We start from the raw sequence: 17,780 nt of genomic DNA, 5'->3' as shown, positions 1-17,780 counted from the left end.
AAACTGCACACAGCAAATTATCAAGTGAAGTCAACGGCAACTGTGATATCAATACAGGGGTTTTAAAAAAGAGGCCAAAGCTATGTTCAGAAGCTGCTTCTACTGTAGGCTCTTGGTGTCAGCAGGCAGCAGGAAGAAAGATTTTTAGTAGATGTATTAAAAGATACAAGAAGGCGGCCAGCCAAGAAAACAGGCATGGTCTTTTTTTTTTTCAACTTCAAGGGAAAGGTACGTACCCAGCGCAGAGCCTGCAACAAGAAGGCTTTCAAGCGGTCACTCCCCAAAGTCAAATCCTTCTTCAGTTTTTCATAATCCAAGGAGGGCAGTAATGGGACATCCTTCAATTTCCTACTCAGCAACACAAGTTCAAAGAGAAAGAAGAGGGCAAAAGGGCATGTTCATTATACCTCCGGAGCATCATGACGTCCAATCTAGAGCTGCTCTGATGGAACGGACCAGCAGTGGCCCACTTGTTTTCTCCGTGCTGCTGGAATTAACTCCAGGCTTCCACAGAGGGGGCTGGGTCCCAGGCTCCCCACCCCAGCTTCACGTAGCTCAGCTCTGCCTTTTCTGTTGTACGTACTATGGCTTTGAATAACACTTTTCCTAAAATGAGGAGCCTCTGCCTAAACGGTTTAGAAACTAGTGCATTCACCTTAGGCTGGGGCTCCATATGATGGGGAGGAATGCAGGCATGAATGAAAGGGGGATGCCTCCTTGGAAGGCTGCCCAAGTTCTATTTAGAATCCTGACAAAGCCAAAGACTATCAGCATCGGCAGGTCCCAAGAGTGCTCCCTAAAAACCTGAAGACACTGGTCCTCTCAAGTCTGAGGGACCAGAAAGGGGGAATGTGAAGGACAGACCAGAGGCCAGGAAACAACTGTGAAGAGTACGTGCACAGCTGACCATCCAGGGAGGCAGAAGGGCGTGGTCAGGAAGTGGCATGGGGGACACACCTGTGAGACAGGTGGTAAGAGGGACAATTTGCAAACCCTCCTCAAGAGGACTCCAGGTCAAAGACCTCGGGGAAGCCAGGTTTCAATTATGAGACTTCTCATCAGAGATCTACACAGCGCAGAAAGACCCAACACCTGCCTTTGGTTGGCCAGAAACAAAAGAAGCCACCTCAGATTCCCCGTCACTAAAACAAGTGTCTTCCTATTCAACTTCCTGTGACTCTATCACTATCTCAAAATTAAAAAACTAAAAAACAGAAACTAAAATATGATTCTTCTAATATTATGACGGTAGCATTATTACTCCCAGCACAATGTTAAATGCAGATTCAAGAAGAGTTGGGTGAAAAGACTAAAGATGTAGGGTCTTGTTTATTTTTAAGGGTGGAGGAGAAACTGAGATAATACCGTTGAGGGTTAGGATTTGGGGTACTTTAAAATTTTCTTTTTCTTATGTTTCGATAGCATTCAAATGTTCGATAATGAGCATGTATTACATAATAAGGAAAAATTTCATGCTGTTTTTTTGATATTAGTTTTTAAAGACAAAGTGAGATCCTTTTATAGCGCCCAGAAGAAAAGGCCAGAAAAGAGGGCAACAAAAGAGATCTCAATAAACCCTCCTGGGAAAGAGAGTCTTCTCTTTTATACATCAAACAATAAACCCATATATGTGGCATACTGACTATTTTGACACTTTTTTTCCGTGAGGCAGATAGCATTGTGAGTTTCATAATTAATACAGATCCTTCTAAAATTCCAATTCTAAATAACTGGTCAGTATTCTTCAAAAGTGTCAAGGTCATTAAAGACAAAGACTGAACAACAACTTCAAATTAAAGGAAACGATGACATGACAACTAACTCAATGTGTGATTCTGGACTGAATCCTGGACCAGAGAAAGGACACAACTGAACAACTGGTCAAATGGGAACAAGGTAACATTCTGATTTTGATAACTGTACTGGGCTTGTGTAAAATATTAACACTAGGCAATCTGAGTGAAGGGTATATGGGAATCCTTTGTACTGTTTTTGCAACTCTGAAATTATTTCAAGATAAAAATGCTTTTTACTTTAAAATTTAAACAGGCTCTTATTTTAGACAAAAAAAGTTCCAATTGTAAAGCCAAGTTTGATAATGTTCTATAGCTGGGGTGCTTCTATTGGACGGAAGAAAAACTGTCATATTTGGGCCATAACTACTTGCTAGTAATGGCAATATTGCCAAATAAATTAATTACCAACTAAGTTTCTCAACAACCCCACATTTCTGCAGTCCAGCCACTCTCCCACTGTCCAAGAAGACTGTGCCATACCCTCCCCTCTGTCCTCTTAACCCCTCCACCAACTACCCCCCTTTACTTTCTGCAGGTGGTCTTGCTCTTCAGCACTGGAACAGCATGAGCAGACACCCGGAATGCTTATTAAGTCCCTGGCACTGTACAAAGTGTTTATATACATTAACTCATTTTTATCCTCACAACAATCCTATAATAGACTTACTATTACTATTCTCATTTTGAGGAAACTGAGGCACACAGAAGTCACATACGTGGCCCAAGGTCACAGAGCTGGTGGCAGATGTGGGATTGTAACTCCAGCAGTCTGTGCTCGTAAGCACTACATTATACAGCCTCCAGCCGAAGAGAATGAAGTACAGGGTCAACGTCAGACTCAGGCGGCACTGAAGGAGGAGGACGCTGTGCCTACCCCACATGTCTGAGTAATCTCTCAGTAACCCCCCATATCCCCCAAAAAAGCAGGCTCACAGGGTCACCAGAACCCACCCTAGTCCTCAGGTCCATGCCAAAGGTTCCCCACTTCCTCGTTACTGCAACACACATGCCTGATGAAGTTCTCGTGCAGCAGGCACCCCATGGGTGACAACCTAACTGATGTTGATAGGAACGCTCAGGTATACACAAAGCTATCCTGTGGCCCTGGTCACAGTGTGAACCAGGAGAGAACATAAATTTAGACACTGCAATGCTCTGTTGACTGCCCTGTGACAGTAGATTAAATTGGTTCCTATGGAATATCATAGGGACAGTTCAACTATTTTTTTCATTGGATGCTACCTCACCAACATAAATAGACTTAATATTAAAAGATACTTCCAGTTTAACAATATTATTTATAATTACTGGTCTTTCCTTTGATATCTACACAGCCCCAGGTAATCAAACGCATTCTCTAAGCCAGGCTGTTAAGACGAGCATTTATTACAGCTATTGTGAATTCCAGTTTTACCCCCACTTATTCTCCTTAATGACAGTTCCTAAGGGCAATTACTTACGCGGGTGCCAAGGAGGCTCTTAACATGGTTGAAGCCTGAGAGGGAGGAGGACAGAAGAAAACAGATGGTGTTAAACATTGATGGCAATGCATTAATCCTAAATCACTATAACACAGAATCAACAGATTTGCAAAGTTTTTGATTCACCAGGATTCTCCAACCATAATCATATACGATTTAAAAATTAGCCCAAGCCAGAGTTAAACAGTACACCACGGCTGCATTTCCCAGGCCACCCACCCTTGCTTTGTAGCTGCTCCACTCCAAGGACTACGCTATAAAAAGACGGGTGGGTTCTCCCCGGCCAAATTCCCAGTTACTCAAAGCTGCCCAGTCAAGGACACCATAAAGAACAAAAGCTATGAAAATCATTTTATTATCCTGTTCTTTCTGTATTAAGATTTTCTCTTTGGGGGCTGGCCCCATGGCCGAGTGGTTAAGTTCGTGCCCTCCATTGCAGGCGGCCCAGTGTTTCGTTGGTTCAAATCCTGGGTGCAGACATGGCACTGCTCATCAAACCACGCTGAGGCAGCGTCCCACATGCCACAACTAGAAGGACCCACAACGAAGAATATACAACTATGTACTGGGGGGGGGGGCTTTGGGAGAAAAAGGAAAAAAATAAAATCTTTAAAAAAAAAAAAAGATTTTCTCTTTGGGTACAAAAATGACAAAGGCACTCAGTAGCAAGTCAAACACTATAGAGGTGTTTATAGAAAAATTATCAGTCCCCCTCCCACCCCACTCCCCTCTCTGCCTGTCTCTAGGCCAAATCGTTGCCTACTTTACAGACAGTCACACTGTCCCATTGACTGTGGTGGTTGTTATTTTTTGCCGCTACAGGAAATACTGTACTAAACATGTATTAAAATTGACTTGAGAAACAAATAACCAAGTGCTGCATGTGGCGCTCGTTTAGACGACTCAAACCAACTGTAAAAAGGTATTTTGAGAAAATAAGGGAAATCTGAATATGGACTGCACTGATATTATATGACACTAAGGAATTAGTGATAATTGTATTTGGCATTGTGGTTATGTTTTGTTTTTTAAAGCCCTTCCCTGTTAGAGATATATATTGAATATTTATAGGTAAAATGGTATAATGTGTGGAGTCAGTTCAAAAACAGAATAAGTGGATAAGAAGAGAGGACATCTCAGCCCTTGGTGGAGGCCTTTCTGAAGGGGCAGGCAGTGGTTCTCGGTCCACTCTATGTCACCACAGCCCTCGAACAGTCGTTATCCATGCTCATCATATTGAACTGTGATTATTTTGAAATTATTTCTGTGCCTTTCTCCTTTAGCAGACATTGAACTCCATACGGACCAGAGATATATCACCCTCGTGGCCCCAGCACCTAGGACAGTGCCTGGACACACAGAGGCATCGTCCAACACTCACTGAGTGCATGAGTGAAGACTGACTTCCAAAAGCGGGCACTCCAGAATCCTTGACTGATTAACCCACCAGCCCTGGCCGATGGCCCTGCTCTCCACTGCTTCCCTCTGCAGTGTTTACAGACCACACAGATTCCCGCCTTGGAAACAGCAAACCCTGCTTTTAAATGGCTCATGACCATGTATGTTTTTATATTTTTAAACCTTTGATTTTTTTTTTTTAATTAAAGGAATTACCTATTCCTCTTATTGGTTTAAATAGCAAGGAGCTCAGAAAATAAGTTTGAACTGTCATCTAAATTACTCATCTAACACATTAAGGAGACCAAGAAGCCAAGATCTTGAGTCAAATAAGGAAATGGCCATACTAAAATATTAGCATAATATATAGACAAAAGAAAAATATTTTAAAATTAGTGACATTGGCTAATTCATATTTCTATTAAAAAAACTCATCAACGAACCCCTTTTTTCATAGTTAAGAAAATGTTTCTATCTTCTAAAACACTGATTCTCTTTTGCTAAACTCTATATCGTTCTATTTGCCCTGCAAAGAAATTAACTGAAAAGCAGTAATAACTGACTCTTTCGAGCGAAGAGCCAGTATGTTAAATATTATTGAGACTATATTATCCAATCAAATGAAAATGAAAAAAAAAGCAGGCGATGAGCTGTAGGAAGAATGGCCCAACATGCGGTTAATGAGAGAGAAGGAGGTAGTGGTACTTCACTCATCCAGTAAGTCCTTACTGATTGCCTACTGTCTGCCAGGTCTCTGCTAGGCACGGGTGACACTCGGTGAACAAAGCAGAGCCCTGTTCTCAGCGTGCAATCCAATGATCGAACAACTCTCCATGCCTCATCTGCAAAATGGTGGCAATAACAGTCCCAGCAGGTGTGGACCCCAATGACAGCACACAGAGTCAGCAGAGCTTCCCCTTCTTTTTGGCCTGTCCATGCTGAGCTCCCTCCTCTGCCGGGGTTGGCAGAGCTGAGAAGTACTGAGCTCCCGCTTAAGTTATGAAGTTGAAGTTGACTTTAACATTGACACCTGGGTATAAACCTGCCCAAGGAATGGAGAACTCACAGCAGGCTATTGCTACCACTTCCTCCCCACTGTGTGGAGGTGTTAATAACAACATTCCAACGCTAAGGGGCTGCTCTGACCTCTTGACCAATCTTTACTTTGGACTAGACTTCTAAGTCATCGCCTCCATCTGTGGGCACTGCTCTGTGTACGGGTGGTGTGGACACAGCTACAACAGGCTGGCAAAGAATAACTCCAGGAAGAGAAAGATGAGAGAGTCCCCAAAATAGTCAGTCAGAGTAATTTCCCTCACGAGCTAACAATGGATTTTGAGCATGGATGGACATGCCCCAGAAAGGATCCCCTTGCTAAGGAGATGCTAAGGAGGCCCTGAGTGCAGCCCAAGTGGCTGCTGTGTGATTTCTAGGACTCTACGCTGGGAGCTCAGGGAAAGGCCCCCACGGCCTGGGGGCACTGGAAGGAAGCGGGTGCTCCCAACCACAGTGGATGTGAGTGAGTAGGTGGTGGTTTCCCATCTGAGGACGCACACTAGGAACGTGGGGCAACCTTCACAGGGCACAGACAGAGGACAGCGGAACAACGAACGTACGAGGCCATCACTACTCACTGAGCACCCACAGTGTGCCAGGCGCAGGGCAAGGCTGTCTGGACCCCTCAGGCGTGGGAGAGGGAAACGGCAGCATTATGCCTCCACCCCTTCTCAGCTGCAGGGAAGGCGCCTGAGCCTGGCCCTCCCAGCAGTCATTGCTCCCTGGAGCTGGTGGCCACGGCATGGGGAAGGAGGGGTTACTGGGGCCACACAAGCCAAGGACTGCTCTCGGGGACAACAGCAGGACGAGGGGCTTTGCTAATGATACACGAGGGCAGGAAGTGTGTTCAGAGAAGTGAGTATTAGATGTGGTAACATGACGAAAACTGCCCCTCAGTCAAAAGCAACTGGAGGTTTCCTGGGCTCAAGAGGGGCGAGCAGTCCTTGACGGGGGGACGCTCAGGAGTCTTCAGAGCGCCGCTGAGTGCCGTGAGTCTCAGCACAACACACAGCGCGTCCCAAAAGCACTGCATCAACGCTTTGTTCCGGAACAGGAGAATCCTGGGGGATTAGTGTTTCCAGGCCCCCACTTTGGAAAATGCTGCTCTGCAGGATGGCAGCAAGTGTGTGCAGCCCAGGGAGGGTCAGGAAGAAAGAGCTGTGAATGGACAAGGTGACAGGATGGCACCATTTGGGGCTGGAAACCTCCTCAGACCAGGCCCGCACACTGCCAGCCCTTCTTCCCCAGCCCTGCTCATGTGGGACTAAAGCTGACTGCTGTGGCCGCTTGTGCTGTGCAGGGAAGCAGGGGAAGAGTGAAGGCAGGGCCCCCTGGCCAGCGACCTCAAGGGGAATGAGTACCTAGGAGAGGTTAAATAACCACAGTGGGACACCTGAGGAAACGTGCCTTAGCCACGGGACTAAAGAGGCCACGGAGGCTGGAGGCCCAGAGGAGCACCCCGCCATATGCAGAAGGGAGGTTGCTATGACAACTCTGTACCAGGAAGGGTACTGCATGACACGAAAATGCAGGGTTGTAAACGCAGGAGGGGAGGGCTAGAAGGGAAAACTGCAAATGAGATTTGGAAATGGAGCTAATTATGTGGAGTGGGAGTGCTCATGTGTCCAAATGTGCTGCTAAGTTCTCCAGAAGCTTCTCGGGCAGGAGCCTCTCTGGCTCACCAGGTCACCGAGGGTGGTGACCTTGGCCCTGCTTCGCTACCCTGTAGCCTGCAGTCGTCTGAGAGCCTGGGGTTGGGCACAGCGTGCAGCGACACACACACTCGGGAAGTACCAGGGGCTGGGGTGCTGGAGCTTCTTGGGGTTTCCATAACCAGAGCTGAGCCTAGAGAGACAGACCAGCATCAGATCACGGAGGGCCGTGAGCTCCAGGCTGAGCACTCTGGAGCTGAAGCAATGGCGGGTATTAGGCAAGGGAGTAACATGATCGGATGCCTGTATGTACCTAAATCCTTCCTGAAACATGAGGTCATAAATAAATAAATACCACACAACTGGAAAGGTCACTCCAACTCCCGCATGAACGAGCCACCAGAAAGGCGAGAGCTTTGAGGCTGACACAGTTAGGAAATGGTGCTTTAAGCCAGGACAAAAACAGGGAGAGCCTGACCAAACACAGAGCAACAGAGAACAGGGCGGGATGGAGGAAGCCCGCTCAGATCCCGAGGGCTGGCTGAACGTGGGGCAACGGAAAGGACAGTGTTCCCTGGGGTCCCATTCACCGAGTCAGGAAATACAGGAGGGGAGACCGCCTGTTTGGAGGAAAAGGTGAGCGCGGATTTGGAAATGTGATATGCCTGTCAGACATTCATGGGGAGGCCAGTAAGTCTGAGATTGCAGGTCAGGGGACAGGTCTGAGCCAACGGCACAGTCACTCTGTGCCAATTGCTGTTCTACCAGCTGGTTGAGATCAAAGGTGTTCAATCCTCACAGTGCCAGGTCAGTTCACACGTGACAGGCGTCGGTGTGTGAGGTGGAGCAGGGAGAGGGGAGCGAGGCACGCAACTCCCCTCAAATACACAGCACTGGGCCCAGAAAGGCTGCCTCGACACGCAGGGGGAATGTGGGCAAGCCGCAGGCTTCTTGTCAAGACTTAAGAAAACCACACATGGGACAAGGCAAGAGCTGAAGATGTTGAACTTCATGCCAGAGCCACGGTCCACACAACAGGAAGTTTCAGGAAGAATCCTCCTCAGCAGAACAACCCCACAAGCTTTCCTGAACAACTGCACACGGCCATCCCGGAAGAGGGTCACTGCTGCCATCACTCCCACTCCTGGCCCCTGCAGGACGTTACTACTAACAAAGATGGTTGATTCGGAAGTAGACGCCTTCTAAGAGTCGCATGTTCTGGGCCTTTAATATATTTAACACTATCACACCTGCAAGTATTTTAACTTATATTTCCAATGGGGTCTACTTGGCGTTGGTGAAGAAAGGGAGGGTTAATTCCCATACGTGCCATTTTTCCAATAAGGATCATTTAAATGGAAACTACCCCACCCAACAAATCCACAAACCCACAGGTGCCACAGGGTGGGACTTGGGACTCACCCAGGGAGCTGAGTTTGGATTTCTACCTTCAGAGTCGGCACAGACTCTGTGTCAGGGTCAGCCCTCCCCCTACGCACTCCTGCCTTAGGACAGACACTCCGCATGGGGTAAACATGGCCATTCCCCTCCTCAGTCACAGCACAGCTTTCCTGCAGTGTCTCTGCATTCACGCTTGCCCAGTACAGAGAGGGCTAAGGGGAGAAAGACAGACCAAGGTGCTTTCAAATGCTTCACCTCTGTATGCTGCATCATTAGAAACAGCAAAAAACTGAAAAGCCATCTGAACGTCGGCTAGAGGAATGGCTAAATTTACCATATTGTTCTCAGATTCAAACTCTAAAAGACGAGGGAAATGTAACTGTGCTAAAAGGACAGGGAGAGCAGCTCCTTTTTCCTTTATTCTTTCGTCCGATCTTTCAGTCAGTTCAGAATCAAGGGGGATGAGGGTGCTGTTTACTGCGCCCTCCTGAACTTTCAACAGTGAGCGAGGCTGCAGAAGGCCAGGCTTTTAACAGCCAGATTTAAAAGCCAGCATCACATGTGTTAAACTTTATAGATGAGGCAGTTTTCCGAGGGGCCCCAGCCAAGCCCCTTTGCAGAGGACAGTGAACTGCAACACTCAAGTTCAAGCGAGCACCCCAGGGGCTGGCGATCAAGGTCACAACAAAAAGGAGGCTGGTCTGTGCCCACCTCTTTATCTTGAAATTGATGGTGTTGTGTTTGGACCTGGCGTAGAATTTATTCCCTCAAAAAATAAAAAAGCAACGTTCTTCCCCCTCCAAATCTTAAATTCTCTCAGTTCAGGCACTAGACATGCCATGTAAACTGGATCCTATTTCCTCTTCACTTGTTATAAACCTGATATCACACACTGACGTTAGCTGAGCCTAATCAACCACAGTATTCTTTTACACATTTATAACGAGCCCTCATCCACCTTTTATCATCTTGTAGAGAGTTCTAATAGGAACAGTAAAAGACTGTTTGCAGCTCTTATTGCCTGTTCCTAAGTCAACGACTCGGTAGAAAGAAAATGGTTAGGAACTGAGAGAAACAGCCCGTCCCCTGTCCCCTGGTTTCTGAGGCCTGACAGGGAAGGACGGCAGGACTGGTCTCTCGACAAACGAAGCTAACTTCCAACGGGATACAATATCAGATATGCTGTGCCCCTCCCTTTTAAGCTGCTCCTAATTAACATGACGTCAGTGTTAAATAAGCCGGATGCATCATTCCACCAACAGAAAATGGAAATACGAGGATTCTTGTGTATGTGAGATAGGATGGGATTTTACAACACAAACCTGGAAAACACTAAGTAACTGCTGAATTAATAAATAAATGGAAGGGATGGAAAAAAGGAGTGGTCCTATTAGACACAGATCCTGCTATGCTAATTACTGCCAGCAAGCCAACATTTTTGGTAAACACGCTCTGCTCCTTCACTGACTTACAGCTGACTGTACAGCGTTCACACAGTGTGAACTCAGCCAGTTCTCAGGGATGTGGCTTGAAATCCTTCATACTGGAGGGCCCATGAGGAAGTTACTTTTCTGAAATTCAGATGTCTGCATGTACTTTACTGACATTTTAAAAACAGCCAATTCTTAGCCCCGTGGCACAGCAGTTAAGTTCGCATGTTCTGCTTTGCTGGCCTGGGATTTGCCGGTTTGGATCCCGGGTGCGGACTTACGCACTGCTTGTCAAGCCATGCCATGGCAGGCGTCCCACACATAAAGTAGAGGAAGATGGGCATGGATGTTAGCTCAGGGACAGTGTTCCTCAGCAAAAAGAGGAGGATTAGTGGCAGATGTTAGCTCAGGGATAATCTTCCTCAAAAAAAAAAAAAGGCTAATTCTCTAAGATTTCTGCATCCTAAAATCACCGTGGCCATATCCTGAAGCACGGACTCTACAGATTCTGTCATCCATGGGTCTATGTGTGGTACAGTGACACAACCAACAGCTCTAAGATACTTCTGCATGCACCATGAGGATGTGGTCAAGGCTATTTGCTCTTCACCACGTTATTGTGTCCCTTCTAGGAAGACACAGAAGAGAAACTATCCTCAGGTCTTAGCACCAGAATAGCCATGTGAAACAGTTGTTTGACCAGTCTTCAAAAAAGATGTGTTTAACCTTATTTTTAAATTACAAGAGTAGTACCTACTTGCAAAACGTTCACGGTCTAAAGGGCAAACAGGGAACGCCAGTGGCACTGAACCGGTCTATTCTGGGGTGTGTGCGGCACTCAGGGGTGCTCATTTTACTCTTGTGTTTCCTGGGTCACAAGTGGAGCACAAATGCTGTTTTTGATGCAGCAAATACTACATAACAAAAACAATACAACCACCCTCCCTTCCCTTATGAGTAAACTGTGTGACTGCTCAGGTGAACCTTTCTGCACAGGCTGCTAGAAAGCTCAGAGCCAAATCTGTGCCTGTCTCTCCAGGTGGACAGCACCTTAGGACATGCACGTTTTGCACTAGCCTTAGCCCTGGCTGACTGTTATTTTTCTACCCTCATTTTCCTTTAACCACAATTTCTTTTCTTTCTCTCCAGCGTTACTGAGACACATTTGACGTATACCACTGTGTAAGCTGAAAGTGCAAACAGGATGATTTCAGATATGTATGTATTGTAAAATGATGACCACAATAAGGTTTAGTGAACACATCCATCCTCACCTTTGTGCGTGTGTGTGTGGTGAGAATATTTAAGATCTACTCTCTTGACAACTTTCAAGTCTAAATATAGTACTGTTAACCATAGTCAGCATGCTGTACACTACATGCCCAGAACTTACTTATCTCATAACCAGAAGTTTGTACCCTCTGACCAACATCTCACCACTTCCCCCACCACCCAGTCCCTGGAAACCACCAAGCTACTTTCTGTTTCCACGAGTTCTAACCACAATTTTTTCCTTTATTTTTTTTTCTATTTTTTCATTTCTTATATTTGTGTTTTCTCATATTAATAAGCTGCTTCAAACCTACTTAAGAATGAGGAAGGCTTAAAATATTTTTTAATACTAAAAAGGCCTCTGTTTATTGAAAGCCCAGAAATAAAACCACACATCTATGGACAGCTAATCTTTGACAAAGGAGCTGAGGGCATACGATGGAGAAAAGAAAGTCTCTTCAACAAATGGTGCTGGGAAAACTGGAAAGCCACATGTAAAAGAATGAAAATTGACCATTCTTTTCCACCATTCACAAAAATAAACTCAAAATGGATCAAAGACCTAAAGATAAGACCTGAAACTATAAGGCTTCTAGAAGAAAATGTAGGCAGTACACTCTTTGACATGAGTATTAAAAGGATCTTTTCGGACACCATAACTCCTCAGACGAGGGAAACAATAGTAAGAATAAACAAATGGGACTTCATCAGACTAAAGAGCTTCTTCAAGGCAAGAGAAAACAGGATTGAAACAAAAAAACAACCCACTAGTTGGGAAAAAATATTTACAAGTTATATATCCAACAAAGGGTTAATCTCCATAATATATAAAGAACTCACAGAGCTCAACAAGAAAAAATCAAACAACCTGATCAAAAAATGGGCAGGGGACATGAACAGACATTTCTCCAAAGAAGATATACGGATAGCTAATAGACACATGAAAAGATGCTCATCATCACTAAACATCAGGGAAACGCAAATCAAAACTACACTAAGATATCACCTTACACCTATTAGAATGGCAAAAATAACCAAAACAAAAAGTGACAAATGTTGGAGAGGTTGTGGAGAAAAAGGAACCCTCATACACTGCTGGTGGGAATGCAAACTGGTGCAGTCACTATGGAAAACAGTACGGAGATTTCTCAAAAAGTTAAAAATAGAAATACCATATGACCCAGCCATCCCACTACTGGGTATCTATCCAAAGAACTTGAAATCAGCAATTCCAAAAGTCCCATGCACCCCTATGTTCATCGCAGCATTATTTATAATAGCCAAGATGTGGAAGCAACCTAAGTGCCCATCAACTGATGACTGGATAAAGAAGATATAATACACACACACACACACACACACACACACACACACACACACACACACAATGGAATACTACTCAGCCAGAAAAAAGGATTAAATCGTCCTATTCATAACAACATGGATGGACCTTGAGGGTATTATGTTAAGTCAAATAAGCCAGATAGAGAAAGATGAACTCTGTATGACTCCACTCATAGGTGGAAGTTAAATATATAGACAAAGAGAACTGACTGGTGGTTACCAGGGGATGGGGGGGGGGGGGTGGGAGGAGGGCAGAAAGGGTGAAGTGGTGCACCTAAAACATGACTAACAATAATGTACAACTGAAATTTCACAAGGTTGTAAACTATCACAATCTTAACAAAAAGTTAAAAAAAAAAAAGGCCTCTGTTTAAGAAGACCCTAATATTAACACACAAACCCTTAATTAAAAGTCATGGCTTTGACCCATGGCGGTGCCCCAGGATCACCCAGCACGTCCTTCCTAATTGAAAGTGCCTGTTTCCACCCACTCGGCCTCTGGACCAGGCCGCTGTGAGCTGTAAGGACAGGGGTTCATGAACTCTGAAACTTCCTCAGGAGACACGGAGCTACTCACTCCCTGATTAAGAACCCCCACTCAACACCATATGCCTCCAGAGCAGCTACCCCAAGAAAGACACATCACCTGCGTGATATTTTGGCCTGGGATGCAAACCTGAATCTAATCACGAGGAAACATCAAACACAAAAGGAGAAATGTTCTATTTTTAACTATATTCTTCTAAACTACCAACGTCATGAAAGTCCAAGAAAAACTCGGGGAATGTTTAAAATTAAAGGCGGCTAAAGAGACATGACAATTCCCCGCAGCACGTGACCCCAGACGACCGCCGAGGAGTAAGCTTAAAGGACATCGACGGCTCAGCACAACCTGGAGAACGCACGGCAGATGAGCATGCTGTACCGATACTAAATTTACTGGAGTTGACAACTGGACAGTTATATAAGAGAATATTCTGTTAATAAATACACTGCACTCGTATAGGAGTAAAGGGCCATGACATATGTAATTCATCTTCAGATGGTTCAGAAAACTCTGTGTGTGTGTGTGTAGAGCAAGTAAACAAACAGGTAAAATGCCAACAGTTGATGAACATGGGTAAAGGGTATGTAAGTGTCCTTTGTGCTACTTTTTCAACTTTTCTGTAAGTTCGCAATAATTCCAAGTAAAAAGTTAACGAAAAATAAGAAAGCCCCTGCCATAGGCAGTACAACTTCCAGTACGGCAGTTATTTCTGAAAGAGAATACAGGTCCCTTTGTTTCCTGTTGACTTGCTTCTGTCGCCAGGCCCACACCCCATCGCGAAGCTCCATTGGGAAGGACAGAGCACACCTCTCTCCCACCACCCCCAGGAGGCTGGCTTCCAGCTGCTCACTCTTCAAACACAGCCTTCTTCTCTCTCTGGGAATTTCGAGACCTCCAAGCCCAGCTGAAATACAGACTCCTGAATATCATTTCTCCTGCTCTTTCTTTTTTTTCATTTCCGTTATATTAAACTTGGGGGGCAGACCATGGGCACAGAGCCTCACCGTCCCGGGCCTCGTGAAGTCCACGCTGTGTGCCAGGCTCTGCCGCATCTGGTTGCTGAAGAGGCGGACGCAGACGCTCTGCAGGTACTCCGGGGTGATCTGCAAAGAGGACACGAGGACTTCTGGTGAAAGGCGCAAAGTTCATGCAGAGGACCTGAGGCGGCCTAGCAATCATCAGAGCTGTCTCTCAACAGTTCCTCCATAAGGGACAGAGGCAAAATTTTGCTTTAACATAGGAGGCCTTGGGGGTTAAAGCATTAAGCCTGACAGAAAAAACGGCTAACGTACCACAGGCCTGAGCACGGGATATCACACTTTGTGTAATTCCACGACGTACTCCCACTGTCATGTAAAATTAACTGATTTTAAACCACTTTTTGTTAATTCAAGCAATAAAGTCATTGAGTGGCCACAATGTAGTGGAACGATGCTGGGTTTAAAATGTGAAGATGTGGGCTCAAGTTGTGGACTCCTGCGGAAACCAAGAGCTCTGCCTCCTGTTTTTGTGACCTGTCAAATGAAATGAATAATTTCTACCCCTCTGGGTCACTGTGAGATGGGTAAACGAGATTATGGATACGCCCAGCATATGACAGGCGGCTTGGTAAACGCTGAATGAACATTTAATGATGGAGACATCTTCATACACTATCCGGTGCCTGACAACGAGAGGCTGAATTACTGCTCCCCTCAATGCTACTATACTGTAGCGTTTGTCTTGAGCATCTCTCATACCTCATTAGCTACTATAATTCAGGATTGATACACATCTAAGGTGGTAATCTCTGAAACTTTTTCTTTTTTAAAAAATAATACATGCTCATTTAAAACGTATGAGTGCCACAACCTATCCCCAATCTCACTCCTCCCCCACAAACCACTCCCTGGAGGTAACTGCTGGGAACAATTCTGCATTCTTCCAGACTTTCCTCTTGGCTTGACTGTTAGACAGGACTCTCCCTCCCCCAGCCTCATGATTCCATGTGGTGAACTTCCACATGGTAATGTCACTGGCCTTTCTCCCTACTCGTCACCCACTTGTCTCCATGAGAGGAGGACTACTCAACCAACTGGTGAGTTGGAAAGAGTTGGGAATACTGGGCTGGACCCTTTCTCTCCCTATAGGACTCCCATCTACCCACTGGAAGCTTTTCGTCTGCTTCAACCACATAAAAGGCTCTGTCCATCCATGGCAGATGTCTCTGGTCACCTCTCAACACTCAGCCCTAAGTGACTCAGACAAAGAAGGACCTATCTCAAGCCTGCAGCTCCTACATTATCCTGAGTCCATTTCCTCTGAATTCGTATGGTATCAAAATTTAAACATTCCTTTCTCCTTCTGTATTAACCTTTCCTTTTACACCTGCTCATTCCCTACAACTTAAAACCACGTCCATGTATATTTCATATTAAAAACATATCTTTCCTTCTCTCCACCCCAGGTCTCCATCTACCAACCGCCCTCTCAATACTCCTCCTTCACAGCCGAGGGCCTTGAGAGAGCAGCTACCTTTGCTCTCACCTCCCCTGTACCTTCCAACAACTGTAAGCAAGCTTCCACCTGCATCGCTCCAGGGAAACTCATGTGGCAAAGGTCACCGCCAATGACCTTCTAAATGTCAAAAGCATTGAACGCTTTCCAGTTCCAGTCTTCTGGAGTTTTCTGTGGCTTTTGAGACTTTGGATCAACCCTTTACTCCTGAAACTGTTTCCTCTTCTGACTTCTGGAACTTCTACCAGAACTATTTCTCCAACAAGGAAATCTGATTATGTCACTTTCTTGCTTAAAACAGGTGAATGAGGAAAGGACATGAATAAACAGCTGACTAAAAAACAGAATATAAACGGCCAAAGAACACATGAAAATATATTCAGCCTCACAAAAAATTAAAGAAATGTAAATCGAGACATTCAGAATACCAAGTTTTACTTACCAAACTGGCAAAGATTTCAAAGTATAATCATGTCTAGTGTTGGCAAGTGTGTGGAGAAATAGACACTCTGATACACTACTGGGCGTAGGAGGTGGGTAGACACTGTTGAAATCTTAGGAGACATAATTTGGTAACATCTATCAAAATTTTCACACCCATAACCCCCCGAGCTTTGGCTGCTCCAGCCATACCAAGTAACTTCCGGCAGTTTTGTGAATGTCTATGTGCTGTGCTTTCACATGAGCAAGAGGTTACAGCGCAGGAGACTAGCAATTCCACTCTTGGGATCTAATCTTACCTAAATTCAAAGGTATACAGTATGCACAAGAATGCTTCCTGCAACATTTTTGTTACAGTAAACAAAAAATCTAAATGTTTATCATTAGAGAGCTGACGAATTATGGTTCACCCTTACAATGGAATAATGTACAAGCGTTAAAAAGAATGAGGCAGGTGTGGTCATGTGAAAAGATCTCCAAGATAACTGAAAGTGAAATAGCAAGTTTCAGAAGAGTAATGGACCATATGATCCCAAGCAAGTATGTGTATGCTGCATATACATATGGGTGTGTGTGTGCACACACACAGAGACATATGCATAGAAATGTTCTGAAACAATACACAAGAAAATGTTAATCTTGAATATCCATAAGGAAATGAGACTAAGGAATTGCATGTGGGAAGGGGGCTCTTGCTCCTTACTATACACTCCTCTGAATTGTTTCAAATTTCTACCATGAGCATGTATTTCTTTATATTAAAAACAAGCTAGTTAAGATTCCAGTCTCTGTGCCCCCCCATCCCTCCCCATCTTGATATTTGAGGCTGCTTCAGCCTCTGCCTGGTGGTCTGTGGGCATCTGCTTGCCACTGCAACAATAAGAGCTCATGTGCCCATCCCTAGTCAGCATGCCACACCCGGTGTCACATCAACCCTGGCTGTAAGAGGCACACCAGGATGATGGCAGTTATTTATTTATTTATTTAATTTGTTCATTTTTTTAAAGATTGGCACCTGGGAGCTAACAACTGTTGCCAATCTTCTTCTTCTTTTTTTTTTTTTTCCTGCCTTTTTCTCCCCCAATCCCCCCAGTACATAGTTGTATATTTTTTAGTTGTGGGTCCTTCTAGTTGTGGCATATGGGACGCTGCCTCAACATGGCCTAATGAGCGGTGCCTTGTCCACGCCCAGGATGCAAACCCTGGGTCGCTGAAGCAGAGCGTGAGAACTTAACCACTCGGCCAGGGGGCTGGCCCCGATGGTGGTTATTTTTTAACAGGAGAAAAAGCAAAAGGAAAACATATGTTTTTCTTTTTATTTATTTTTGTACTGCTTAAATTTTCTAACTATGTGCATGTCTTTTTTTTGTCAAACAAAACAATCAATAGAAGAAAATTAAGGTGAATATTTATTCTAGCCCCTTCAGTGGGAAAAGCTTCTTTAATAACATTATGAAAAGGCAGAA

At 44.9% G+C, this 17,780-nt stretch overlaps 1 protein-coding gene across 20 annotated transcripts in view; it reads right to left on the bottom strand.

Annotated features, from left to right (window-relative positions):
* The window catches only part of ARMC9 (armadillo repeat containing 9), a 134,268-nt gene that overhangs the window by 86,581 nt on the left and 29,907 nt on the right, over positions 1–17,780 (bottom strand). For all 20 annotated transcript variants that reach the window (XR_011439531.1, XM_023642541.2, XM_070269444.1 and 17 more), the window contains 3 exons: positions 14,382–14,480; positions 3,257–3,291; positions 237–348 (listed from right to left, as the gene is read on the bottom strand). Coding sequence is in view for 19 of the 20 variants with exons in the window: in XM_023642541.2 (XP_023498309.1) it covers positions 237–348; positions 3,257–3,291; positions 14,382–14,480 (246 nt within the window). In the remaining variant the exon portion in view is untranslated. The remainder of the gene's footprint in view (positions 1–236; positions 349–3,256; positions 3,292–14,381; positions 14,481–17,780) is intronic.

This window comes from Equus caballus, chromosome 6 (assembly GCF_041296265.1).
Source record: "Equus caballus isolate H_3958 breed thoroughbred chromosome 6, TB-T2T, whole genome shotgun sequence".
Taxonomy (NCBI): domain Eukaryota; kingdom Metazoa; phylum Chordata; class Mammalia; order Perissodactyla; family Equidae; genus Equus; species Equus caballus.
This window is presented reverse-complemented; position numbering and strand designations above follow the sequence as displayed.